Below are 27,260 nucleotides of genomic sequence, written 5' to 3'. Positions count from 1 at the left end.
TTAAAAGGAATAGACTCCTACGAGAAAGATTAGTGCATCAGAGCCAACCATATAAGAATGATTTGACCCCAACTGAAGAAAACTAACACAAAGAATTTGACTTGAGAATAGTGGAACCATCGGAAGCAAAAACGAGTCTACCATAGGCAAAGGATCAACCCCTTGTTGCATATATGAAAACTTATGACTTTCTAGATGTAACAATAGATGCCACAATAGTAGCTATAGATCTTCAAATTTTATAAGTGACCTACCAAAACGTTTAGCAACAAAAGTAGAAAAAATAGTTTTAAATTATTTTAAATATTTTTAATTAATATTTTACTAAGGCTAGATTCATGGCTCAGGTATAAGGTGTAACTGAATTGTATTCTATATCTATCTGTCAAAAAACTTCTTTTGTACTTGATATTGTAAAGTCAGAAACTATTGCAATCGAATTTTCTAGTTGTACCTAGTGTCGTTGGTCACAAGTCGCAAGGTGTTTGGGCAAATATTGTAATTTGAACCTCTATGGTTCTATATTGTAAATGACTTTTGGCAAACCATAGCGAATATTTTAACTCTAGACAATGGCTCCTTAGGAATAGAGTAGCAATCTCAAATAGCGATTGTGAAACACTCTAAAATATGCTAGTGTCTTACCAAAACGAGTAAGATATGTGAAAAGACGGTATTGAACATGCTATTTATTGCTTGATATAAGGTCCAAATAATATTTTTGCATGTCTTGGAATTTTGGGTAGGTCACTCAGCTGCAAAAAATTGTATTTAAAGATATTATTCAAATAATAATTTTATCTTGTGGATGAAAGAGATCACCTTATTACTTAACCCTGAACCAATTCTAGGCTCGGGAAATACCCGGCCGAGCCCACGGCGTACCTCGGTAATCCGAGCCCGAACTCCGGAGCTCCAGCTTGCAATCAGCAATAAATTGATCCCTGCTCTACGAGGTACCCTGGGTGCGGTGGGCCTTATCCTGCGCACCAACTGCTACCTTCCAAGCATAGACACTGACGAAATTTGAAAACCCTGTCTTCCTCGACTGGTAGAGGAAGCACACCAAAGAAAACGAAAACCCTCGCCAGGTCTTCTTTGCTGCCTCAGCAATCCCATCCCCGGTAATGGCCTCCAAGTTCGGGATGGCAGGCGGGATACCTGAGCGCCGGGTCCGGCCGATATGGGATGCCGTCGATTCAAGACAGTTCAAGGCTGCTCTCAAGCTCTCAAATGCTCTTCTAACTAAGTACCCTAACTCTCAATACGCTCTTGTGAGTCTTCTTATCGGATTCCGCTACCTGTTTGTTTCACTGTGGATGAAATGGAGTATAGGTGGTTTTGTTTCGTTTAGGTAGTTTGCATATTTGTTGCTTCACTAGAACTCCGTGATACTCACTCTACTCTTGCCGTCTGATGGAAAACTTTGATTGTTCGAATGCAAGTGAAAGATAAGTATATTTGTGGTTAGCTCTGTTATTTGCATTGATAGATGATGTTGGTTTTATCTGCGCCGGCGGAGTAAGAACTACAGGCATCGATACCTTCGTCATCATATCTTCGTTTGTTTTAGAATGATCCTGAAATTTATCTGAAATGAATGCTGGGGAAAACTTGATGCACAAAAACAGATGCTTATGTTGATTTTTAGGAAAGAAAGTCTTTTGATTGAAGCTTGACAGTTGGTTGTTCTTGTTTTTTGCTTGTTAGGCACTTAAAGCACTTATTGTAGAGAGATTGGGGAAGCCGGATGAAGCCTATGTCCTTTGTTTAAGTGCTAAAGATCAGTTATTTTCTGCTGATACCGTTCAAGTTGATGATCTCACACTCAATACTCTACAGATTGTTTTTCAACGGCTTGATCGCTGTATGTAACATTCTGCGATTCAATATTCCATATGAGCCATATCTGGAAAAAAATACTGCTACCAGAGTCAGAGGACTTTCTCTTGAACCTTGAACTGAGGATACACCTGTTGAGCTACCATTAAATGGCATTCTATCTATAATTAAGATATGGCAACTCCAAGCCTTCTATCACTTGGTGTTTCACAAGTTGAGTGTGAGCCACTCTTAACTTTCACTATGACAATCAATCTGAGTCTCGTTGGTCAGATGTTGTACTACTCAGTGGAGGCACCTTTTTGTTACCTCAAATGTTGGCTCCCAGGTTAACATGAGTATTAGGTGAATGTACATTTGCACAGGTCTTTTGCAGCAAACATTGGGAGTCCATGCAAATTACTCATGTTATTCCAAAGTAGGAAAATTTCCACTTTCTTCATCCTGACCTAGTTTTTTTTTTTTTTATGCTTTCCAGTGGACTTGGCAACTTCATGCTATGAATATGCATGTGGAAAATTTCCAAACAATTTGGAGCTAATGATGGGTCTGTTCAATTGTTACGTGCGTGAATACTCATATGCAAAGCAACAGCAGGTTTCTGGGATCACATAATTACTTCTCTCTTCTATGCCTAGTCCTAAAATTCATTTGGTCGTGCATGGAATGTCGCGCATACACGCATATAGTTGTGAATCTTATATTAATGCGATACTAATGATGTGTACTTTTGGTTTTTGTCAGACAGCCATCAAGATGTACAAGATTGTTGGTGAAGAAAGATTCCTATTTTGGGCTGTTTGCAGCATTCAGTTACAGGTTTCAATCTCTTTCCCTTTGACAGACAATTGCATACTTTTCCTTTTTATTGTTGGTGGAGTTGCAGTATTAGTTTTTCCTATGGCATCTCACAACTTGTTACCTGTAGCTTGTAGGAGTTTCATGTATTGGATAATAAGGTCTAACTCATCAAGTATGATAGAGGTGTTTGTCCTGCACATTAGGCATGTACTCGTTTTACTTTGATCTTTGTGTGAACAATACAAGATGCACCCTAGGAGTCCAGAAGTCTGTTTGACTACATTATCCTGGCGATAGTAAATGAATGAGGTAAAAAGACATTAATCAAGACATCTAATAGGTGAAAACTTTTCACCTTTTGCTCTATTCATAGTAGGAATTCTCCAATTGCGGATCATCTCCTGTCCTAGATTTTCTTGTCCTCATATTGTTTTGGCTTCAGGTGAAGGTTATGTTATTTAAATGCCTCGAGGTCCTTTATTTGTCTTTTTTGGTAGGTACTATGTGGTGATGGTGCAGATCAATTGTTAGTCTTATCAGAAGGCTTGATTAAAAAGCACATGGCTTCACACAGTCTACATGAGCCAGAAGGTCTCTTACTTTCTTCTGTCCCTCCCTATGATTTTATTTTGAATTAACTAGGTGATAAAAAATTGATCTGTGAGTTTGTTCATTTGACTTTTCTGCTCTTCTCTCATTTACGTACAATTTTCAGGTTTACTGGTATATATATCAGTATTGGAAAAGCAAGCAAAATACATGGATGCTTTGGCGGTTCTGTCGGGAAATCTGGGATCACTTATACCGCTTGAAGGTGATAGGTTGCGAATGCAGGTATATTTTTAGTTTTCTTTGTTTTGACATATCATATGACACAAAAAGATGGCAATGCCTGTTTTCTCTCTCACCATCTCTCTTTATTTAATGTATACTAGCTGTGAGTAATGGTTTTTCTTGAAAGATCTGTGAGTAATTTGACATCTAGTTTGATTGTGCATCTAGTTGTCATTAGAGCCATTACTTGATTATTGATGATACAGTTGAGTATTGTTGCTCAAAATCTTTTATCTGATAATTCATATCAGCAAGAGATAAACAAAGAGCAAAGTTGCCTATATATGGATGACCCAAGTTACAACCCACCGTGTTTCTTGTTCACCAATGAAAATTTCATATAATACCAAATTGATGTGCTCATTAATTTGTATATTTACCCATGGATGGATATTTCTTAGCATTTTGAACTTCTCATCAGTATTCATCAGTTGAAATAGCTAATATATAGTATGCGTATATCACTTGAAAAGCTTGGAAGCTTAATGGCTTGGCGACGTTTTGCTTTAGGGCTTATGTGCTTGCATATATATATGTATATATTTGAGACTGTAGCCCTTATGGGCTAATTCGAATCTCAGGTGCAAGATTGGTGTATTTCCAAAAATGGTTGCCAAAACCATTGTGGGACCATTTACCTTGGGCCATAATAAACTTTGCTCTATATAATTTTGGTAGCATGCAAAATTACTTATTTGCTTAAATTTATTAAGAAGAGGTTACTAACAAAAGAAAAGGTCCACTTCTCTGCCCTGTCCAATTTGCAATGGAAGAGACAGGAGGTGGGGCCTCACCTTTCCTTCCAAGAAAATGTAGTTTTGTTATTTTTAGGACGTTTTGATGAATGCTTACTGCAGTTGTGTCATCCCAGAATTTTCCATTAAGTCACATTGACTGTATTGTCAAACTTGACCATTGAATTTTTTCCTACTAGATCTATGTTGCAAATATGGGAACTTGCGGTTTGTTTAGAATTAGGCCGAAACTTAGGGCTGTATATCTAAATGAAATAAGGAATAGGGACTTGGTCCATATAACTTGGTGGGGGTTAGTTTGTCCAGAATTACAGTGGGTCTGGTATTTGATTCCAGATTAATAGTAATTCCTGACTTAATGTACTTCTCCGAAGTATTGAAATATTTTCTAGAAGAAAAAGATGGGATGGCAGTTCCCCTTTCCCTTGTGTTTTCTCTTGGAGGAGGGTTGCTGACACTCCTCTTGACCGAGGTAGGTGGCCGTCCTGCTCCAGACAGATGAAGGCGGTGGGTGGCTTCAAATGCTTGACTGAAATAGGAAGATCCTCCTCCCTTTTTTAATAATAACTTGATACTTTAATAAAATGATAATAATTTTAAATTTAAATATTTTTTAGAGTATATCAGTATGTTAGTTTAAAACTAATATATTTGCACACCTTACAGGGTTGTCTATGTACTTTTTGATCTGTTTTTGCTATTGAGCCATTTTTCGGCTTTGTTGTCGGTTCAGGTCTTTGTAATTTGTAATTTGTACCCTTTCCTCTTTTTAGAAATGAATTTCTCATTTATCTAAAAAAGCTGAAAATTTATTTAATTTTGTTTGAATTAACACACTCATATAAGTTAATATGATCTAATAATCATAATTTAAAATTTAAAATTTAATATTACTTATATAAGAGGAAAATGAGGTTGGGCTCATGTCCAACCAACCATGGCTGCACCCAGCTTTTTCTTCTATATAAAAGCTTTGTTATTTACAACAATACCATCATCTTCATTTTATCATTAAAAAATGATAAGAAACAAGGAAAAATTAAAATTATCATCAGTCATGAATACATCGAATAATAAGTAAATATAGAATAAGAATAAGTCAAGTTGTGTCATCCAAGTCAAAATTTATGATGAAATCGAATAATGGTTGCATCTAACTTATATGGACTTAAAGATACTTGTAAACTAATCCTTCAAATATTCAGCCCGGAGAAGGTCACCTTGGCTGAGTAGACACCCTCCCCAAGGGAGTCATGAAACTCGATTTTGATCGATGTGCCTTGGGCACCAAGTCTAGCTAGGTTTGGGGGGATATCCCAGAGCCATGAGGGAGTTACTCTTGCCACTTAATCTGGCTCCATTGGCTTTTCAGTTTCCACCAATGCTGAGCTTCATGCACTAAGATGTGGTCTCCTCATCTTCAAAGAAAGCTTTAGTGGCAGATTATGGATTGAAGGGTATTCAGAGTTGTTATTGGATGGTACTCCTAGAATTCTTTATCCTCCTTAGTGGCAGTGAGGATATTTTCATGACATCATTGATGTGTCATCTCAGTTTAATTGTATTTGGCATCATGTTCCAAGATCAACCAACTCTTTGGCTGACTCTAGGGATGACAGTGGGATGGGTTTTAGAAAACACATCCTTGTCTGGCCTGGCTTTGTTTGGCCACGCCTGCTTTGCCCTCATGATGAAGTGATTTTTCAACTTCATCTTTACAGCCCTTTTTTTGCGTATTGAAAGATGCATATTCATTCAAAAATTTCTAATATATTGAAAACAGCCTAATTTCTTTAATCCATTACCATTTTAAGCATTAAAGAGATAAAAGATATATTAATAAAAAATAAAAAATAAAAAATAAGAAGTAAATGTATCGTATACTTACTTGGGGATGGGCATTCATAGGGCGGGGATGGAAAACTTGTCCCATTAGCCCCAACCCACATGGGGTTTTGGGGTTCTCCTTATCCCCCGCTCCATAGGGAAAATATATAAATCCCATCCCCACATTTAGCTGGGTGGTGTGGGGCAGGATCCGTGACCTTCTCTAGTTAATTCCTTAGCTAAGCAAGGGTTTCCCTTCAATTCCTAGTTGTATCAGAACCCCCTCTTGTTTAGCTTTATGTAATTTTGTTAGTTGGCTTTGCATTGAATAGAATTCACCTTTCTTGAAAAAATAAAAAATAAACTTATATGAACTTAGGTCCAGATTCCTTTTTCCTTTATATAATTATTTATTTAAAAATTAACTTTAATCAATATGGCTCTTCAGTTATTCCAAAATACATATCTAGTACACAATATTATCCATTCTTACTGTAGGCTAAGTTGATGTCGTGATGACTCAATTATAAATCAAACTAAGGTCAAATTGATGTAGGCTACTTATTTTTATCTCTTATTTTTTATGGCTCTGATTGCCTAGATGTGATATAGGCCCTTTTGTGATATATTTTACATGTCAAAGTATTTCATATTAGACACATCCTTACACAACTTTCTTTATGATTTCACATGATTTTAACCATTCATTTAGAACCACATAAGCAAATGAGTGACCTGAAGCAAGTTGACACTGTTTTGAAACCAGTCATTAGCGTGTAATAATTGGATTAAGTTGAAATAATTTGAGCATCTGTTGGTTGGTAAGTTTTGTTTTTTATAGATCTGATTTTTATAGATAAGCGACTTTTATAGATCTGATTAAAGACCAGATTTGAGCTGCATCACATATTTCCTTTGGCTCCAATGAGAGAATTTTGGGACTCAGCAGATTAAATTAATCTCAGGAAATAACATGTGGGCATGTATACAGATTATATGTGTGTCTGTGTGTGTGTGTACCCTAGCCAGTTATGACTTATTTGCCACATTTTTGGTTTTTCTAAAGTGTTTTTTCTTGTTATTATTGTTTGACTTCAAGTGGACAGGGGAAACTTCTTGCTCGTGCATGTGACTATGCTGCTGCTGCTGAGGTCTTTCAGAAAGTTTTAGAGTCAAGGTATGCATAATATGAAAAGTGAAATCCTGTTTTTAAACTTCTTTCTTGACTCTTTGGTGATCAATAATTAACTGGAGCTAACAACTGTGAATGCGACCTTTCCGCTTGTGCCGTACAACCCAATTGAACTTTTCCAAATAGTGGTTGACATCAGGTAAGGTTTTGTTGGGAACCTGACTCGACCGACCTGAAAAGCTTGGGGATGGAGTTCCCCTTTCACTCTATGGGCTGGGGATGGGGTGAGGTAAAAACCCATCAGGATTTGGGGTGGGGTCTGGTTTTCGCGAACCTGATCTGTGGGGTCGAATACCCTATATGCCGCACAAAAATTCAAAATGTCAAATATGATTATAAATAAATTTAATGGTTTTCTAACTTACTTGGGGTAGTTATGGAAAAGAATTCTAAAACAATTGTTTGTATGACCTTAAGGCCCATTGATTTCAATAAAAAATATAGAAATCCTGTTTCATAGTGAAAGGTTAAATTATTAGATTTGTGTCAATTTTGGAATAGAAAAGTCAGGCTTTAAAGACAAGACCCTTTTTCCCTTGTTCCCCATTTTGCTTCCTCTAGCCTGAAAGAAACCCTTCCTTTGATTTTCTTCCCCATTTTTCTTTTACCCACCCATTTTTCTCGCATTCTTCATTCTTCATTCTTGCACTCATTTCCAACCCATAGATCTTCAGTCCTAACAGGAAATGCAGTCATGGTCATTGCACTTTTCACTGTTGTCAATTTATGGGGTTGTTGTTGCCAGTTTCCAGAAGAGAAGCTTTGATTTTTACCAATCAGTCCCCATGTCAGTGAGTTCATTTACTTTTTTTTTTTAATTTTTATGTTCTCTTCAAGTATTACAGCTCGTTTTTTTTTTGTTAATATATGTTTTCTTTTGTTAATTATGTAAGATTGATTATTTTTTACTTATTGGTTTCAATTTTTCATTATAATATTTGAGGTGGTGTATTTATTGGATTTACTTAATAACAAATTCTTATTTGTTTTTTTAATTGCATCTAATGTGATTATTTTAAGTTATATATATGCTTTTTGTTATTAGTTTTTTATGCTTGTTAATGACTTAGTGCGCGATAGAGGAGGTGAAGATGCAGTTGGGGGGAAGAGGAATGGGGTGGGGATGGGGTTCTAATATGACTTCGAACCTTGTCATGGGTTTTTTCAGTTTTGGGTTTTGGGGTCTGAATTCAGGGTCCGGGTGGGGGGTCGGATTTAGACCCGTGCCCATCCCTATTTCCAAATTTGCTTCTCTATAGATAATCTAATATCCATTAGTCTTTGATTGAATGCCAAAGCTAACAAACAAAACAGGGTTGTTTGAGTTTGGTGATGCAGCATATAAATAATTGCTGCACCCAAATGTTTTAGTTTTTTTGAAAGATTCTTAGTATGATATTAAGATTCCCTAAGAAAAGCACAAAATCTGAATACCAGGGGTCGGATTTAAACCCGTGCCCACCCCTATTTCCAAATTCTCTTCTCTTTAGATAATCTAATATCCAGTAGTCTTTGATTGAATGCCAAAGCTAACAAACAAAACAGGGTTGTTTTTTTGAAAGATTCTTAGTATGAGATTAAGATTCCCTCAGAAAAGCCCAAAATCTGAATACCATACTGTTTTTTTATGCTCTGAATTATGTTTATGATTTTCTGATGTGTATTCTTCTATGAGCAGCCCTGATGATTGGGAGTCCTTCATTCATTATTTAGATTGCTTGTTGGAAGACAATTCCAGATGGTCCACTGGAAATGTGGTTGACTTTAAAGCACGTAGGAGGTCACATTTGGTGGACGGAGAGGTAGGCTCTGCTCTTTCTTGTGACTGTTATATTCTAATGAATAATATGACTTTTTACCCTCACTGTATCTTTTTTTTTTTAATAAAACAATGAGAATAGAGATTTAATCGAGGAAGCTTCAAAAAAGGAGAAATTATATCAAAAGAAGAGGAAGCAAACAACAAGCAAATAGAAAGCCAAACCTGAAATACAATCAAATGGGAAAGGTATTGCTAACAACAAGATGTTGCCTTGTAGCACCCTCCCTTTCCAAAGAGTCAGCCAGCCCATTAGCATTTCTTGGAGTGTGACACCCAAGGATAGGCATGGAATTGGATTAAACAAAAAATCTCCCTGGAGGAATTTTGTTCCCGGAAGCCCAACTGATTACAACGAAGGAAGTGCAGAGAAGTTAGGTGTATAAGGGAAGTTTAAGTGTATAAGGTTATAATTGTGATTATTCCTGAAGTTGAGTTATTAAAGAGGATGGGGTTTGAGCACGGCCCCCAAAGAGAGTCTTTCTGAACTCTCTTCTCTCATCCTTCTCTCCTCTCTTCTCTCCTCTGTTCTCCCTCTCACTTCTTCTCCCTATACTCTTCAATTTTACATTTTTACAGGAACCATGATGAGAGATGACTGAGACCAAGAGAGCCTTTGAGAGAGAAAGATATAACCATGACCAGACGTGGCATTGCAGGTTGCAGGGGCTGCTGGACCAGACGGAAGACCAAGACGGAGGTGATGAGGAAAATAAACTAAAAGGGACAAAGTTACAAAAGTAGGGAATGGCCACACAATCCTGGAACTGTGCTTTCCAACAGAGAGTTTATTGTATTGAGGCACCTGATTTATTAACTTTTCATGAAGTTACTTATGGAACCATGACAAGCGATGAGTGAGACCAAGAGAGACCTTGAGAGAGAGATTTCACTACAACAAGATGTGGTGTTGCAGGTTGGAGTGGCTGCTGGATGAAATCAGGAAAAGAATGGAAAATCAAGTAGAAATTGTTAGCTGAGGCCGGAGCTATGATCAGATTTGAAACAGCCATATTCTACCTAGAACCCATTGTTTACTGCAACAATTGGGCAATGAAGTTGACAGCCAATAGCCTCCTCAATAAAACCGGCCTCCAGTATTGCTCCTCTCAAAATTTCTCTTCCACTATTCTCTCAGTTACCAGTGCTAGGCTCCCAAAGCTTGGGAACTGCTCATATCTTGCCACGTAAGTCGTATCCTATGGGCCTTATGGAAGGAAAGAAATAGCCGGAAATTTAAATTTTAATCTTCCCTTGTTGAAGTGCTGTTGTTGGACAAGTTTCAACTTAGCTCATGACTCGAAAGGAATTCAGTTACCTCGACGGCTTAAATCTTAGAGGAAACTGGCGGGTGGTAGCTGGGATGATGTATCCTTCTCGTCCTCCGATAATGGCAACCTGAGCTCCTCCACCGGCAGGCTACTACAAGTTAAATTTTTGTGGCAGCGCTTTTGGTTGCCCCGGTCTTGCTAGTTTTGGCGGAGTAATCCATGACGAAATTTGCCGTCTCTTTTTCTCCTTCGCTGGGCCACTGGGAGTTTCACTCCAACACCTTGTTGTGGAGGAAGGTCCACTTAGTTTTTTTTACTTTATCCCTCTTTTATAATAGTTTTTACATCCTTCTTAAAAAAAAAAAAAAGTTGACAACCAAGACACCAAGTCGATCCTCATTTATTAGGGTCCCCCTCGGTGTGCTCGGCAATTTTATCAACTAGCTACAGAAATGCATGGACAATAGTTGCCATGAAAACATATCCACAATGGAGTTTGCAATGCGAAACACATTGTTCTGTTTTACGACTCTCTAATATGGTAGATCAGTGAAATGTAAGATCACCGAATTCACAGGCACAAGTGTCATTGCCCGTCTCTACATCCTGAAATCATCAAAGAAGGGATATGGATGGTCGGCATTCACCAAGGCTTTGTCTACCCTCCTTCGCATCCTCTCCCAACTCCCGCCGCCATTCGAATCCCTGACCATCATCAAGAAAACAAACCCCCCAACCACTAGAAATAACCTCTTTCCACTTGCCATAGACCCCAATCCCTCTAGACTTGATAACATGACACAACCTACTTGCCCATTTGTCATTAGAAACAATTTTGATTACCGTAGGCCACAAAACTCGACCCTCAATCCTTGGCCACCCAAATCCCATCCTCTGATTATCTTTCAGCTCGACCAAAGTGTCACTGATGAACGATTTGCTGCTCTCCAATGAGGGGTTGTTAGAACATACAATTGGGGTATCATTAAACGCGATGAACTCTCATATCGGGCTCATCATCGGTGGATGACATATGAGTAGCCAATGATCATCTTTCTCGACAGATCAAAATGGTTCTTTACTTTTGATAGAAGAAGAAACGGATCTTGTTCTCAGTTTTGAGAACAATGACAGGTGAGATGCTAAAAAGTCTTCCTGATTGGGAACAAGGGGGGAAGATCCGTATCTCTGAAATTTCAGCAGAGGTATGGTTATTGAAGAGTTTAAAATATAGCAGAGTTATACAACAAAATGTTGGATTGGGATGAACACACCAACGATGAAGCCGAGCATGGTGAAAATCAAATTGCCGCAACCTGTCAAAATGAAATCCATTGTCATCCTCATAACAGGCAGCAACTTTTTCATAGTAATGTCGAAACGAGCAAATGAAAAAAAAACCTCGTTGGAGAAGACAACATTTCAACTCGGATTTTATCAGCTTCACACGAGTTGACCAGACTTGTTATTGATTGCAATGACTCACAACCCCTTGGGATTGGCAATGAGTGCCATGCAGTTGGAAGTGAACCCAACATTCAGTAAATTTCAAATTTTAATGGAAACAATTCATCTTGGATTGAAGAATAGTTGGCCACCACAACATTATCGAATAATCTAGATGAGCATCTAGCTAGTAACTGGGCCAAGCTATCATCCCCCTTGAATGGATCAACAACACTGCTAACCCAAACCTTTTCTTGGATTTAACCCATACCATGATGGCTGACCTCACCGCACATCAAAGCCTAGTCACTACTCCCACCCGCTCAAGTCCCCCCTCCCATCCCCTTGCTCAAACACATGTAGATCCTAACCCTATGCAATTGAACCCTATCGATTCTCATGCATGTCCCAACCACAAACTCGAACACTCATGAGTCTACCTCCAATGAAATCCTCAACCCGACTCAAATTGTCACAACAAATAACACCATCATCTCCTCCTCCATCAATCAAAGACCTGAACTAGCTAACGTTGATGAAATGCCCCTAATTCAAACCTTGATGGATGATGAGCCATTGGCTCTCATTTTTTTTTGAAACGGTGATGATTTTATTTCTAAGGAAACCAAGAAAATACTTCAAGGGAGGTCTCCCCTAACAACAAGAGATTGAAGAGAGGGACCCAATTTAGCACAAGAGTCAGTAACCGTATTGGCTGATCTAAGTACATGAGACCAAGTACAAGTAATAGAAGAGACAATATCCCTGATATCTAGAAAATGTTGCCAATGACGCCAAGGTGGGAAGGAGGCGATGGAGCACCATCCAATCTTTCGAGTCTCATTCCACAATAAGTGGACCGCTGAAGTGATTTTGAAATATGTGGAGGCCGTGAAGGAGGCGCAAGAGCTCAACCGTAGTCGAGCCCGCAATGTCGAGTGGGCCAAAATCTGAGGTAATAGCTGAGCCTTTTGAATCAATGATCACCCCACCAAAGCCAGCCAATCCTGGATTCCCAAGAGCATTGCCATCAAAGTTAAGCTTAAAGTAACAGGTGGGGGGTAGAAGGGACAAACATTTGAGCAATAACCTTCCAGTTGGTGCAGATAGGAGTGCTTGAGAGGCACGTAAATTCTTTCCGAGTGTCCTAACACCCCCATATGCATTGATGCTATTCAAATTCCGACTATCCTAGGATGGAGAACTTGAGGTCCTCCTAGAAAGGCACAATCAACCCAAATTGAACAACCACAACACGGTATAAACCAAAATACTCTTTGTAGGAAGCTTTTGGCACTTCTCGTAAGTGCATCTAGTACAATGCTCTCTTGTGATCAGCAAAACTGTTTGGAGAGCATCAATGGTGCAGTAACAGGCAAACGGCGTGCCAAATAGCATAGGTGAGGATTTGTTACAAAATTTCACTCGTCCACCCCACATGGCAAAATACGGAGACACGAGCATGAGGCGACAGATCCAAGAGCTAGCAGATAAACTCCACTTTAATTTAGGAGAATACAGTTATATAATTCTCCTCAAACAGCAAAAAGAAGAGCCTTTGTTCGAAGAAGCACAAAAGGACACAAATGAAGATTTGCTCCTGGAATGTTGGAGGAATTGGGAGTTCAAGTAAGCGGGCCCTGATAAGAGATATACTTTCTAAGAACAGGGTTGACATTACAATCTTGCAAGAAACCAAAGCTATCTCCATGATGGAAAGTATTGTTCAGAACATTTGGTATGGGAACTCCTCATGGACTGCCATTGATGCTTTGTGGTCCAGCTGGAAGCATCCTTGCCATCTGGAATCACTAAAAAGTTCAGATGATAAACTCTTGACTTGGCGAATTCATTATCTGCCTTTGACCTGAAGGACTTGTCTTCTGGACACTATTGGTCATTAGTTGGAGCTTAAGGATCCTTTAGTTACTCATTGAGGAATTCTTTTTGAAATGAGTCACAAATCTCTTGGATGATTTAGATACTATCCCCATACTGCTGGCTGGTGATTCCAAGGTGATTAGATTCATGGATAAGAAATCTTTGAGAAGCCTTCTTATCACTTTATTATCCATGAGAAAATTCACTGACCTAATTGGAGCTTACAATCTGGAAGAAATTCCTCTCTTGGGTAAAAAATTCACCTGGTCAATCCCCCCGCCCCAAGAAGAATAAAAAGAATCTGTTTAAATTAGATAGATTCTTGGCCAACCTTGAGTGGATCTAGACCTTCAACGACTCCTTGGAATGCACTCTTCCAAGATCCACCTCACATCATTCCCCCATCTTGTTGGACACCAAAATGAGTTCATGGGGAGCGGTCCCTTTCTAGTTTAAGAATGCTTGGCTCCTCCAAGAGGATTTTTTAAAGCTTATAGAGGAGTGTTGGTGCAAATTTGACATCCATGGAGGAGCAAGTCGGAGGTTTTGGTAGAGGTTGCATTTTCTAAAAACAAAGTTGGAGTCTTGGTCCAACGCTAAAGTCGACAGCTTCCTTTCAAATCGCAATGCCCTTTTCCAGTTGAAGAGTGTACTGAATTAACCCCCTTATAGTCAATGGGGAATTAACCTTGGAGTGCTCTGCTATAATTAATGAAAGCTCCAACTTCTTTGCAGGACAATACACAGAGGAGATCAGCAGACCGTACCCAAGCCGCCTTCAATTTTGCCATATCATTGATCATTAGGCTTAAGCTCTAGAAGCTCCCTTCTCTCCCAAAGAAGTGGAAGATGTGGTCCTCAGTATGCCATCCGATAAAGGTCCGGTGATAGGTACTTGCTGACTTTTGTGCAGCATGCTGGCCCTTTATCAAAGATGACATTTTTGATATCTTGCAAGAATTCTTTCACTATGGTATCTTGTGCAAGCCTATGGGAGCCTCATTTATTGCTCTGATCTCAAAGAAAGAAGAATCTGAAACTCCAAAGGACTTCTGACCAATCAGTCTGGTCTCAAGTATCTATAAACTAATTGGCAGACTCAAAAAGGTTGTGCCCTCAATTATTTGGCCTAATCAGTTAGCCTTTGTCAAAAGAACGACATGGTCTGGATGCTGCTATGACAGTACATGAAGTTATCCATTCATACAAAAGGAGCCATCTCCTAGAAGTGATCCTAAAACTCGGACCACGAAAAAGCATTTGATCTGGTTTGCTGGAAGTTTTTGGATAAGATTATGGAGAGCATGAATTTTGAACAAAGATGGAGAATTTGGATCAAAAGCTGCATATCCTCGGCATTCTTCTCCCCCCTGATTAATGGTACTTCTTGCAGCATCTTTAAAAGCTCTAGAGGCCTTCGACAAGGTGACCCTTTTATCTCCGTTTCTCTCCCTTCTCAGTTTCTTTGCTTCAGCTATGCAAGTGGGATGGTTGCTGCCAACATCGGCGGATGATGATCTGGGAATCCTTCTCTTTCAATTTGCTGATGACTATGTTTGCCTCTGCTAGGGCAGCCTCAAGCAAGTGCAAAAATTACCCTATATGAGATTGCTTCGAGGCAAAAGATCATTTGGAAAAAGTCATCCATCTTTGGCTTTACCGTCCTGAGAACGGAGCTGGAAATCATGGCCACAACACTTGGATGCAATGTAGAAATGCTTCCTTCCGTCTATCTGGGACTACCTATCATCTCATTCTAGATAGACATTGCGGGATCCAGTAATTGAAAAAATGGAAAGACGCTTAACCTCTTGAAAAAGCAAATTTCTTTCAAAAGTAGGTAGGCTCACTCTTCTGAAGTCTTGCCCCTGCTACCACTCAAAGCCCATTGTCACAATGCCCACTGAATAACCTCCCTGGAATGGGGCATATGATGTCAACTTTTTGCTGCACCTTTATTCTTAGGATTACTTGTGGAAAAAGGAACAAGCTTGTTTTCATTGGTAAGAGACTCACAACTACTGCTTTCACCCAAAGTCTGCTTCATGAGGCCATCCCTTGGCTCTATCTTTTGAAGGAGCTCAAGGGTATTCTTGGCTTGAGATCCTATGCTGGCCTCTCCCTCCCCAATCACGTGGACATTGACTCTTGGGAACTTCCACCCATGGACTCCATCAAGCTAAACTTTGAAGGAAGCTCAATTAGGAACCTGGGTCCTGGTTGTGGAGGGGTTAGTCGCTACAGAAATGAAGAAATACTCATCACGTACTCCAAGACTGATCTGAGACCTTGGCGATTTGCCCACCTTTTAGATAGAATCTCTTCTATCTGTAAAAACATCGATGGCACTTGGAATCATATTCGAAGATTTGTCAATTGTATAGCTGATAAACTTGGGTCAATCATCGTCTCCTCGTCGTCGACCCCCTTTAGCTCTTGCTTCTTGGTGGTTTTGTTTTAATAAAATCTTCATTCTTTCAAATAATACAATGAAATTACTGGGATAATATTTCTTCTTAAACTCTATGTTACCACATTTGAATAATTAACAGTTTGATTCCTTCTTCTACAGTTTGATTCACGCATGGAGAGTGCATCTTGCTTTGTTCAAAAGCTGCAATTGAATAGTGAAAGCCAAAATACCAAAGGTCTTATCTTGGCAAACCTTGAAATTGAAAGGAGGCAATGTATATATGGAAAAGTTAGCGATGGAAACAAGTTGGTGGAAACCTTGTTAGAATTTTTTTCCAGGTATATTGAATCCATTGATTGCTGTATATCAGTTCTCTATGATTTTGTTATTTTATTTTTTTTAAATTTTCATTGTTTTTGGCTTTAAACAGGTTTGGTCACTTGGCTTCATTTACATCTGATGTTGAAATGTATGTGCAAATTTTAACACCTGATGAAAAGAAAAAGTTATTTGGAGAAATGATGAAAGTTTATGCATCTTCTGCATCATCTCCTCTTAACAAGCTGGGTCAAGCTATATCCATTTATAAAGCTCAAGCATTATTCGGCTCTATGTATAAGCTGTCTGTACAAGGTATGCAATTGTACTTTGAATTCGTAATTTTGACCTCTAGAAACATGTCACAAAATTCTAGTCCTTTGATATCAAAATTTGGATTCTGAGTTAGATTTCTAATTTTTTTTTTTTGAAATGATGCTGAATTTTATTAAGAGAGCTCAAACGAGCAGATTACATGAGGGGAAGCCTTCCCAAACAATGAGAGATTGCTGGGAGGTTCCGAATTTTACCAATTTATCAGCCAAAGAATTGGCTGATCTAGGAACGAGGTTCCAATTACAATGAATGGATGACACAATGTCAGCAATACAATCAGTAATTGGCCAGTGGCGCCAAGGAGGGGAGCTTTCTTTTGAACACCAGCTGATGAAAATCTTTGAATCACCTTCAATAATCAGCTTGCCATGGAGCCGCTCTTTAAAGATTTGGAGGCCGAACAGAAGAGCACTCACTTCAGCAGTATTTGAATCAGCAATACCCACTGGCCCTGCATAGGATAGAATAGGGTCTTCACTGCTGTCTCTGAAAACACCATCAGCTTTAGTTGGCCTAGGACAACCTAAAGCATTGCCATAAAAATTGAGTTTCATGCAGTTGTAAGGGGGAGGATTCCAGGTAGCCATAACCGGATTCCTACGGGGGCCCGCCATGTGCGCTATCAAACCCCAATTTTCTCGAAGGGAGATGTGCGATAGAGAAGCAAACTCCTTCCTAGAATGTAGCCAGCTCGAGATAAGGCCCATTGCTTGAGAAGCTACATTATCCGGGTTGCTAGCCTTGGAGTTGAATCTCCGGTTGTTTCGCTTTAGCCATATACACCATGGGACATACACAAGGCATGCCAAAAGAATTATCTTGCCCAACTTAGGAAGGTGTATCCCCATAACCATCTCAAAAGTGCCAAAAAGGTCCTGATGTAGCCCCATTCGAAGACCAATCTTCTAAAATATCTTTATCCAGACTTGCCATGAAAAGTCGCAATGTAAGAGAACATGCTTGAGTGTCTCATCACACACACCACAAAGGGGACAAGTGTGATCGGGGGTGGTGTAACCTCTTTTATGGAGGTTGTCAGAGGTGAGGATTTGTTCCTCGATGGCCGTCCACACGAAGAATTTGATTTTATTAGGCGTTGAGAGCTTCCATGTTAGGCTTGCCTTGTGCTCATGTGAGAGTAGGCGGATGTAACTGTGAATCAGCCATTAATGCTGGGCTTCCTTGTCAGTTTATCAACTGCATGCTCACGAATAGTAGTGCTGCTGAGTCTGGAGAGGAGAGCAAAAAGCAGTAGTTTCCTCATCATTTAATCCCCGGCAAAACGTAAGACTCCATGAGCTATCTTTCCAAGAATTAGCCACTGAGTAAGAGAGGTCCCTCCCCACTCTAGAGAGCCCCAGGAAATCCTCGGAGAGGAGGCGGGGGACCACACCATCCATCCAACCAAAAGAGGAGGGTCTTTCCATTGCCTGTGTGAAAGGAAGTTATATCTCTGAATATTGGGAGGAGCTTTTGAATTGATTTCTAATTTAAAAACAAGGATTCTGGGCTTTGTGGGGTTTGTCTCTGTTGCATTATGTTATTGGAAATTTGTGTTAAGGATAGTCCTCGAATCTGGAGAAGCTTGAAGAGTTATAAGCATTTTTTTCTAATGATTTTAAAGACAGTGAGCAGTTGTTTAAAGAGGAGATTTTTTTTTTCTTCTACATTGGGTTTTAACTATTGCTGAAAGCATTGGAAATTTTTGTCTGTGAATGTGGCAACTCAAAGAAGATGGATGGTATCTAAAGAAACTGATGAAGAAGGGTTAATCTTGTTGTGTGAAAGAAAAAGGTTCTTGTTTGTATATGGTGGTTAAAATATGTTAGTGAATTATAGATCGGGCTCTTTTTTAGAAAGGAAAAAAACCATGGAAGGGGTGAACCTACCTGGGAATGGAAATCCATAGTTTGAAGAATTGTCTTACTGAAGGTCTCATAGAGATCATGTGGAAAGAACAATACGGTGGCTTATGGGTTAACTGAATCTGAGTGAAGGGAGATGGAGAGAGTAGCTTTGCCATTTAATGTACAGCTCTATTTAGTTTTCTTTTTCAACTTCTTAATTGTCATATTATAAAAACCTTTGTTGATTTTTGACCCTTTTCGTTCTGAATATAGTGTAATTGGCATGCTTACATTTTGCTCATTCTTTATTTCTATGCCTTTTGCAATACTAAAAAATTAATTTTTAAATCTTTGCTACCTATAAAGATTTTTTACTAAAAATTAATTTCTAAATCTTTGTTACCTATAAAAACTTTTGTTAGTGAAGTTCCTTTCCAATTCATGACCTGATGAAAGTAAAAGATGTCCATGTGAGTATTACTATCTATATTTGCAATTGATTACTCTCTTCTTCTTTCATTTTTCTCTCTTCTGTATTACGTGGAAATAAGTTAAAAGTATTTGATTGAGAATGGTTAGATCCTAGCATTAAAAAATAAAGAACTGTTAGATGCTGTAATGTTTTCTTAATATATTTATAGAAGGATGTGCTTTTCACATGGAATTGTTTAGATTGAATGTTATTGCTAGTTTTCTTTCATTTTCTCAAATATTTGCATGATTGCATCAATCATAGTCTTTCCCCCCCAAATATTTTATTAAGTAACATTCGGCTTTGCGACATGGGCCTTTCGGTCGAAGGTTGGAATGGGTTAGTGTTTCTAGTGTGCATTCTTGGGTTCGAGTCTCACCAGGATTAATGAGTGTGGGTGTGTATTCAATATTCCAAAAAAAAAAAAAGAAACATTGGGCTTCCAGGGGAAGAAAAATAAATAGAAAATCAGCTACATCAAGAGATCATACTAAAAAGAAACAAAAAATGAAAACGTAAAAGCTAGTCAATTGGCAAGGCATTTCCAGCTAGATTATTTACTCTTTTAGAGTGTGCTTCTAGGAGATGGTCAAGGATCTATAGATGTCTTCAATCTCATTGAAGAATAGCAAGTAGAGTTGGAGTTATATTCCCAAGGTGTAGCAGATGTTGATTTTGTAAGTTTTGATTTAAAATCTTGAGTGCTTGGAGGATAGCTAGCAACTTTGGCCTTCTGGATTCACGGTACCAAAAGTGTGCAGAGTAAACCAATCTAATGGTTCTAGTCAAGTTTTGAACGATACCCATCCCTTGCCAGCCTATGTGATCTTTGATATCTTATCAAATTGACTCAAGTCATCTGTCTAAGGAGAGAGTCTTGATTCTTAAGCCAAAGAAATCAACCAGTAGCCTTCTGTTTTATTTAGTTATTGACTTAGGCAGATGGTGGAGCTAGGCTAATTTGCTTGCCCCAAATTAGCAAGTGATTTGTATTAATTGGTGACCCCACCAATTTAGTGGCTTTTTCCTTCAACTTTCTCTGCTTCTTACTTTGTTCCTAAATACACACTTTAGGAAACTGCTGCCTTGGTGTAGTGTCAAAGTTTCCTTCCAACCTTCCCCACAGGATTGCTATCAACTGCTCAAGGAAGCTAGGGATTAAGTAGAGGCAATAAAGGTGAAGACCCAACTTAAGAGAAAAGTGCCCTAGACCTAGAAGGTCGAGGGACAATGGTGTATTGATGATACACTATCTCATTCTTTTTTTCCACAAATTTGTGGGTAGGTGGAACCTTTGCTTCATTGGGCGCTGTTGGTAGCTGAAGTTCCAACCTTCTGTGGCCTGTACATGTACGTCATTTTCTTGGCTGGTTATATGGCATGAGATCTTGTGGAGGGTCTGGTCCCATCAATTTGGGTTTGGAAGATCCTGAGCCTGTTATTAAGGTAAGGCCTAGTAATTTTTGTTTGTCATTTTGGGACAAATTAGCTAACTGCTACATGGTATCAGAGGAAATTTGAGCCTATGCCTTTTTTCTTCTGTGGCTCATGTGTATGTTCACTTTGGCTGTGTGTATGTTCTTTTTATATTGTCTGTATGTTTTCCATGTCAAAGGCTGGTTATAAGTTTAGGCCTAGATGTGGAGGGGAGTTTAGTGGATAGGATTCCTCCTTTTGTAACATGCATATATCCTGTGTTTTAGTCTGGTTATTTGGTTGTGAGAAATGGTGTTGTGGCAAATAGTCTTTCATTGGTTTGTTTGGAAGACCTGAAGCTTATTTAGTTGGAAAAAAGGTATTGTAGCATTGGATAGTCATTTTGGGAGGAATTGGCCCAATTTGAACAACCAGATCAATGGTGTTCTTAGCTAGAGTATTTGGTAAAAGTTAAATATGAGAGATACCTTGGTGGTGTATGCATGTACCCTTACTTGTAATGAGTTAGCAGTGAGGATTCTACCTTTCTTTGCACATTGGGAGAAGTAAGCAGTTTTTGGAGCTGCCAAAAATGAATCAGGAGAGGGCAGGTGTACTAGACTACTGGAAGCCTAGCAAATATATATATTGGTTGTTGATAGTGTCTGATTGGAGGATCTTCTCTTCAATACATGTGGGCATGGCCTGTTTGCTATTATAGCTATGGTTGAAAAGCAGTTTGCTTATCTTGATTATTTCATCCCTAATGAGAGCGGGTTTCAAATGTAGGTCCTAATGTCCAGTGGTTTTCCTCAACAAGGATATCTGTGGACGATAATCTTCTCAGATGCAAGTTAAGCTTAGTCTATAAAACGCTCTCCCGATCTGCTTAGCATATATCCCTCAAATTCATCTGGTGTTTTTCGATTTTTAGTTAAGCTGCCGTATGGGCATCGAGAATAGAGAGGGATCCACTGTTTTTCCTATATCAAAGAGTCTTACTTTCAAAAGAAACAGAAAGAATCCTATATTGTTTTTGTTCAAACCTGAGAATCATATATTAAATGTTGGTCCTTGAACTGCTTTTGGCTAGTTAATGTCACTTCTTTATAAAATTTCTTATTATCCATCTTCCACAGAACTTGAAGTTTTCGCAACCCAAATGGTGGAGAAGTATTTTGAAAGCCTGCCATTTTCCCGGGACTTGGATCCGCAGGAAAATATGCATGGTGAAGAACTTCTTTGTCTGGCATGCAATGTTCTTGTCATGGTATCTAAGCTAATAATTTTGGACTTTTGGTTTGATTCATTGGTCTTTTCTTTTCTCGTACATTTTGTTTCTGCTGTGATTATTAACATTGATTATTTTGAACTTATGTATTGGATCTTTCTGCTGCATGCTAGTTGTATTTTCAAACAAGAGAGCTTGGTTATTTGGTCGAGGCTGTTATGGTTCCAGAATTTGGCTTAACTATAAGAAGGTTAGGTTATGGGTTCTTTCTGTTGTTGCTTTTGCTTGTTTGTTATTGCTTGAAGGCTCATTCTTGTGCTTTAAAAACTTGGTATCTTTGTCAGGAAATTACACTGAAAACCCTGATCATTATCCTTTAATGTTTAGGAAGCATGTCAGAACTTATGGAATTGTGCAATCTAGTTAGTCAATGAACTCTTATTGGCTGAGGATGACATCTCGTGGATGTTTTGGGCCATTAAGTGTGATGTATTTGAAGTGAAAATTAATGGATCAAAATAAACACTAGTTGAGTGTTCCAATTTTAATGATTCTTTTTCTAAATCTCCCTACTTAGCATGTCTTGGTCATTACCTGTCATGTGAATTTGTTTGAACTACTGTTTGCTACTGTATTTCATTCCGTAGCTCTCAATTTCCTGACATAAGCTGTTAGGTATTCTTTTACTGCTATTGCAAGTAGAGGTTATTTGTGTTTTTGGGGTATTTCCTTTTTTTACCTATTGTTTTTATTTAATTTATTACTTGTAAAGAAGGTAAGAGTTTTTTTTTTTTTTTTTTTTTTTTGAGTAAAACTCGAACAATTCATTGATAGGTAAGAGTTATAGGCTTGTTTTTCAGGAGTTTAATAAATAAGATGATAGGTTGAGCTGTAGCAATCTCAGATCTGTCTCTCTATCTCTATCTCTCTTGTATCCGTTTCTTGTCTCATTCCTCTCTTTTGTCCTTTCTCCTTTCTTGAGCATGCTCTGTCTTTTCCTCTCTGCCTCTTATCTTCTCTTGCTTTATTTCTGAACTTGATCATTTATGAAGCCCTAGTTCCTGAAGTACTTTAATTGCTGCACGTAATGTATTTAGGATCTTTACATAGTTGGGTAATGTGGTTTATTAGAACTAAGATGGGAGGTTCAGGAGTGACAGATGTAAGATTGGAGAATACAAGAATCTGTGGTGTCATTGGAAAAATGGTTCATCTGAACAAGGTCAATGGTGGGATCAAGTGATCTGCCATTCAAAATCTTTTCATTCACATATGTACCTTTTCTGGCCTTGATATCAACAAAAATGAGTTTCACATGTTAGCTAATGGTCATACCAACTTTTTTACTATTCCTCCTTGACATTTAATTTTTGACTCTACCAAAGTGGTCACAGCTGTTGGCTAATGCAATTTGGTTCTTTATGGCCATATGGTCAGTTGCTGTTTCAAAATATATTATACACCTTGCTACCGCTTACCATCCTTTTCTACTCTGCATTGTATATTGTTATTTTTCAATTTACCTGTTGCTTGCTTTTGTCTTGTCTTTTGAAATTGCATTTATTAATTGCACTGTTAATTGATTCTGATTGGCAGATTTATCTGGCAATACAAGATTCTTTTGGTGCATCTGTATTCCCACCTTGGTGCCCTTCCATCGGCGTATGAATGGTAATGTATGTTTAGCAATATTTAATGGATCAGTTGAAAACAAATTATTTTATCAATCAGGGAAAAAGATGAAACAATGTTGCAGTTGGATGTGCTCTTAAGGTTTCAATCTCTTTGATTGTGTGGGCATATGTCTGTGCATATAGGTACTTGACGTTGGACATAAAGAATATTTTATTAGAGACTTCATCCCACCACATATTGCCTGAAATGCTAAGATCACCCCTTTGGTCTAATTTGTCTGATCTTCTAAATGACTATCTTAAGTTTATGGAGGATCACCTGAAAGAAGCTGCAGATCTCACCTTTCTTGCATACCGCCATCGTAATTATACAAAGGCAAGAATGCCATCTCATCTTATTATGTAACTCTCTGAATTTAGATTTCAGACATCACAATCAATCAAAATAATTTTCCATAAGTACACAAGTATTAGTTTATTTCAGGTGATTGAGTTTGTTGAGTTCAAGGAACGGTTACAGCATTCTCATCAGTTATTTGTTGCAAGTATTGAGGCTCCTATCTTGCAGCTAAAGCAGAAAGCAAATAATCTTCATGAAACAGAGGTAAGAGCATGAGGTGCACTCTGTATTTTATTTTTTATTTTTATGAAACACTTTGTATGTTTTTTTATTTACTTTAGCAACGGTGATGATTTGTCAGGTTTAATTTTCTCCATTTTAAAATGCAGTCTTTATTTGCAAGCTTGGACTATGGTCCTGAAACATTTGAGCTGAATGAGGAGCGATTCAAATATATGACATTCAACGAAGATGTGGAGAGCCGTCCATGGTGGTCACCGGCTTCATATAAAAACTTTCTTCTTGGTTAGTTGAGTTTAATTTTTTGCTGGTTAGCCTTCTTACTGTTCACCATTTTCTTAATTTTTTTATTTTTCAAAATTTCCTCTGTTGATTTCATTCTTTTAAGCTTCCTTCATTTTTTATATGTTTGGTATTTCAATATCTCAGTCTGCTTTATCAAAAAATAGCTCAGTCTATGCATTTAGGTATTTTAAAATTTCAATTGGAGTAATAATAAGTGTTAGTGGGTATAATCTCAATTATGTTAAGAAAATCTGTGGTTATTAGTTAGGAAATGGGCTTCTTAACTTTGATGTGTTGGGATGAACTTTGACTCAACTTTACCATGGAATAAAAAAAGGTCCTCTTTTCTTGGGCCTAGTTTATGGCTCCTTTTGTTTGCACCCTGTGTATTTTGTTCACTTTCTGGTCTCTTTTTATTTTTTTAGGGAATAATCCCACAATGTTAATGCAAAAAAAATCCTGTGGTTGTTAGTTGGACAAAAACCTCTTAACCTCTTCTAGTCATTTTTCAGACAGGTCCCAACTTTAACAATGAAACCATAGGATGTTTTGGAGGTCTGCTGAAATACTTATCTGGCATGTTCAATGAGCTATTGAATCTTTTTCTCATTTGGTGGTTTTTCATTGTTAACAATTTAAGCCTTTGGTCATTTAAAAAAAAAAAAATCAATTTAAGCCTTTGGCTTTTCTAAGGTGCAGCTTACTACATAGGCTATTACATGAGGACAGTATCCATCCTGTAATGTATTATGAATTGTTAACATTGTCTGCCTTTTAACTAATGTATGGGGTGTACCTTGACTTTTTGGGATTCTTGATCAATAGATCCTCCAAAGGACTCCTCACATGACTTGGATCTTTGCCTTAAGGAAAAAATAAACAAGGTAAGGCATTTTTATCTAGTAATGAGTTAATAACTATTACTTCCTCTTTTTATACAATGTTGTGCAGTAATGTTTTCATGCATCTCTTTCACTTATGGTATCTAGGCTAAGATAGAAGATGAGAAGAGAGAAGCAAGTTCACGTAAAGCTGTTGAAAGGAGGTCTCTTGTGCCTAGGTTGATTTACTTGTCAATTCAGAGTGCTTCATCACTGAAGGAAAGTGTTGAGTCAAATGGGCCTACATCAACAATTAAAAGCAAATCTGAGCTGAATTATCTACTTGAAAGATATGCAAAAAACCTTGGCTTTACTTTCCATGAAGCGATTAAAATGATTGTTGATGTTTCCGAAGGAAATAAGTTTTTCAAGGTTGTATTTTTATTGACAGTATGTTTTCTGCAATGAGATACGTAAGTTTCATTTTTTCTTGCTTGCATTTGCACTGACTCATCCTGAAACTTGTGCATGGAAACAGGATCTTGGTTCAGAGGCAGTTGACTGGATACAATTTGCCGTGTTTGTGAATGCATGGAACTTGTCACGTCATGATCAGGTTTCTGTGGCTGGGGATGTATGTGGGCTTAATTCATGGTTCCTAGTGGATGAACTAATGGAGAAATTTGTTGCCGAGGAACTGGGCTCTGCACAGCCCCTCACTACATGTGCAGGAGGCACAATTTCAGCTTTGACCCAAATAGTTTCAGAACCCCTATCTTGGCATGTACTTGTAATACAGTCATGCATCCGTTCCTTAAAGCCCACTGGGAAAAAGAAGAAGAAAAGTGTTACTGTAGATCAGTCACATGCCCCAGTATTGCAAGCAATTAATTGTTCAATTCAGACACTTACCAGTGTACTAGAAAAGGTGCAGCGATGGTTAAGGGAACAGATTGACACTTCAGAGGATGGGAAGATGGATACACTACTCTTATCACTTCATATAAGGGACTCTGATAAAAGTGGTCCTGGGCGTGTCTTACAAGTATTAGAGGCAGCTACTTTGTCTACTTCGAAGTCCGAAGTGGGTGACCGGATCCACGATTCTTTACAGTCATGGAGTCGAGTCAATGTGGCAAGGAAGATCATCAATGGGCAGGTTAAGGTGCTCACTGAGTTCCATAACATCTGTTTTTCGAAGCTAAAGCTGCTTGGGACTTTGAAACAGCTCATCTAGATCTCAATATGAGTTTTGTTGGTTGGTGCAGCGTTATTCCAGCTTAATTTGAATTTGCAGTTTGTGCAATTTTCTCTACATTTTCATCCAGAGTGTTTTTACCTTGCGACCAGATTTGTTTACAACAAAGTTTGTAAACTCGAGTCTTCCTTGAGGTACAGTAAGAGTTGACCAAACAACTATGTTTTGGAGAGAGTTTGGCTGAATGCTTTGTTCCCATCTGTTGTTGATAGAAGAGTTGAACTTACCATTTTTTTTTTTTTTTTGTTTTAGGCATATTCTGAGGAAACAAATCGAATGTAATTTTGTAAAATAGTTGCGTTTTCTTACTTTTTCCTAGACTGACTGCTGATGCAGTTGTCAGACGTGTTATTTTCTGTCATTGACATATAGACTCGGTTGCATAAGTCTCAAATTTGATGAGATTCAATACCCTCGATACCTAACACCTACTGCAATGTGTTTTATCTCAAAATCAAAAGAGGTGACCATTTTGCTTTATGTAGCCATTGTTTTGGTCCTTGATAGATATCTTAAACCAGTTAAAACTGATTGAAATGTGTCTTGAATGTCAAAGGAACTCAATTTTAGTTTCTCATAATCTACTTATCATCCTCATCAACATATATAAGAGCCAATATCTCTGTTTAGAAACAAAAAACAAGAAGAAAGAATTCGACCATTATTATTCTAAAAATCAATGCAGTGCAACAGATACGAAACTGTATCGTTAGGGCCAGTTTATGCATAGATTCTATTTAAACGGGGCTGTCAATGTTTGGGATCAGTTGGCAGGCAAGGCAGGGAAGTCACCTAATTGGTATCCTTGTCAACTCCATTTAAAGTATTAACAATTAACCAATAATAACACGCTTGGATCTTTTCATTAAACATACAGTAAAGCCTGGATCCATTCTCTGTTCTTGTTCCTTTGGCAGGCTACCTAATCCTTCTCGATTTACTTTCACAACTCCATTAAAACACTTCATCCCCTTGTTTATT

At 38.2% G+C, this 27,260-nt stretch overlaps 1 protein-coding gene across 2 annotated transcripts; it reads left to right on the top strand.

Annotated features, from left to right (window-relative positions):
* Positions 1-978: 978 nt before the first annotated feature.
* On the top strand, positions 979-26,795 carry LOC137934050 (N-terminal acetyltransferase B complex auxiliary subunit NAA25). Of its 2 annotated transcripts, XM_068778250.1 has the most exons (19): positions 979-1,274; positions 1,711-1,867; positions 2,321-2,439; positions 2,587-2,661; positions 3,141-3,234; positions 3,359-3,477; positions 7,166-7,236; positions 8,930-9,053; positions 16,241-16,419; positions 16,512-16,714; positions 21,610-21,740; positions 21,875-21,951; positions 23,298-23,372; positions 23,519-23,711; positions 23,820-23,939; positions 24,065-24,200; positions 25,026-25,084; positions 25,190-25,453; positions 25,560-26,795. In XM_068778250.1, exons 1-19 carry the CDS (start codon positions 1,128-1,130, stop codon positions 26,256-26,258), a joined length of 3,042 nt encoding a protein of 1,013 aa, XP_068634351.1. In that variant the 5' UTR covers positions 979-1,127; the 3' UTR covers positions 26,259-26,795. The 2 variants fall into 2 exon arrangements, with proteins under 2 accessions (XP_068634351.1, XP_068634358.1); XM_068778257.1 differs by lacking the exons at positions 979-1,274; positions 1,711-1,867; positions 2,321-2,439; positions 2,587-2,661 and having other exon boundaries at positions 3,147-3,234; positions 7,159-7,236; positions 25,560-26,792.
* The last annotated feature ends 465 nt before the right edge of the window (positions 26,796-27,260 follow it).

Source organism: Aristolochia californica, unplaced genomic scaffold, assembly GCF_029961685.1.
Source record: "Aristolochia californica isolate CCGP_79_NKW_82.1479 unplaced genomic scaffold, dmAriCali1.0.hap1 SCAF_10, whole genome shotgun sequence".
NCBI classification, from domain to species: domain Eukaryota; kingdom Viridiplantae; phylum Streptophyta; class Magnoliopsida; order Piperales; family Aristolochiaceae; genus Aristolochia; species Aristolochia californica.
The sequence above is the reverse complement of the archived record's forward strand: the minus strand, read 5'-3'. Positions and strand labels throughout refer to the sequence as shown.

Bases quoted from the DNA above. Each gene is read 5' to 3' on its own strand.
- LOC137934050 (XM_068778250.1), top strand. From the start codon at position 1,128: ATGGCCTCCAAGTTCGGGATGGCAGGCGGGATACCTGAGCGCCGGGTC. The intron at 21,952-23,297 runs GTTAGGTTATGG...TCTGATTGGCAG, and splicing joins TTTGGCTTAACTATAAGAAG to ATTTATCTGGCAATACAAGA. The intron at 25,454-25,559 runs GTTGTATTTTTA...GCATGGAAACAG, and splicing joins AAGGAAATAAGTTTTTCAAG to GATCTTGGTTCAGAGGCAGT.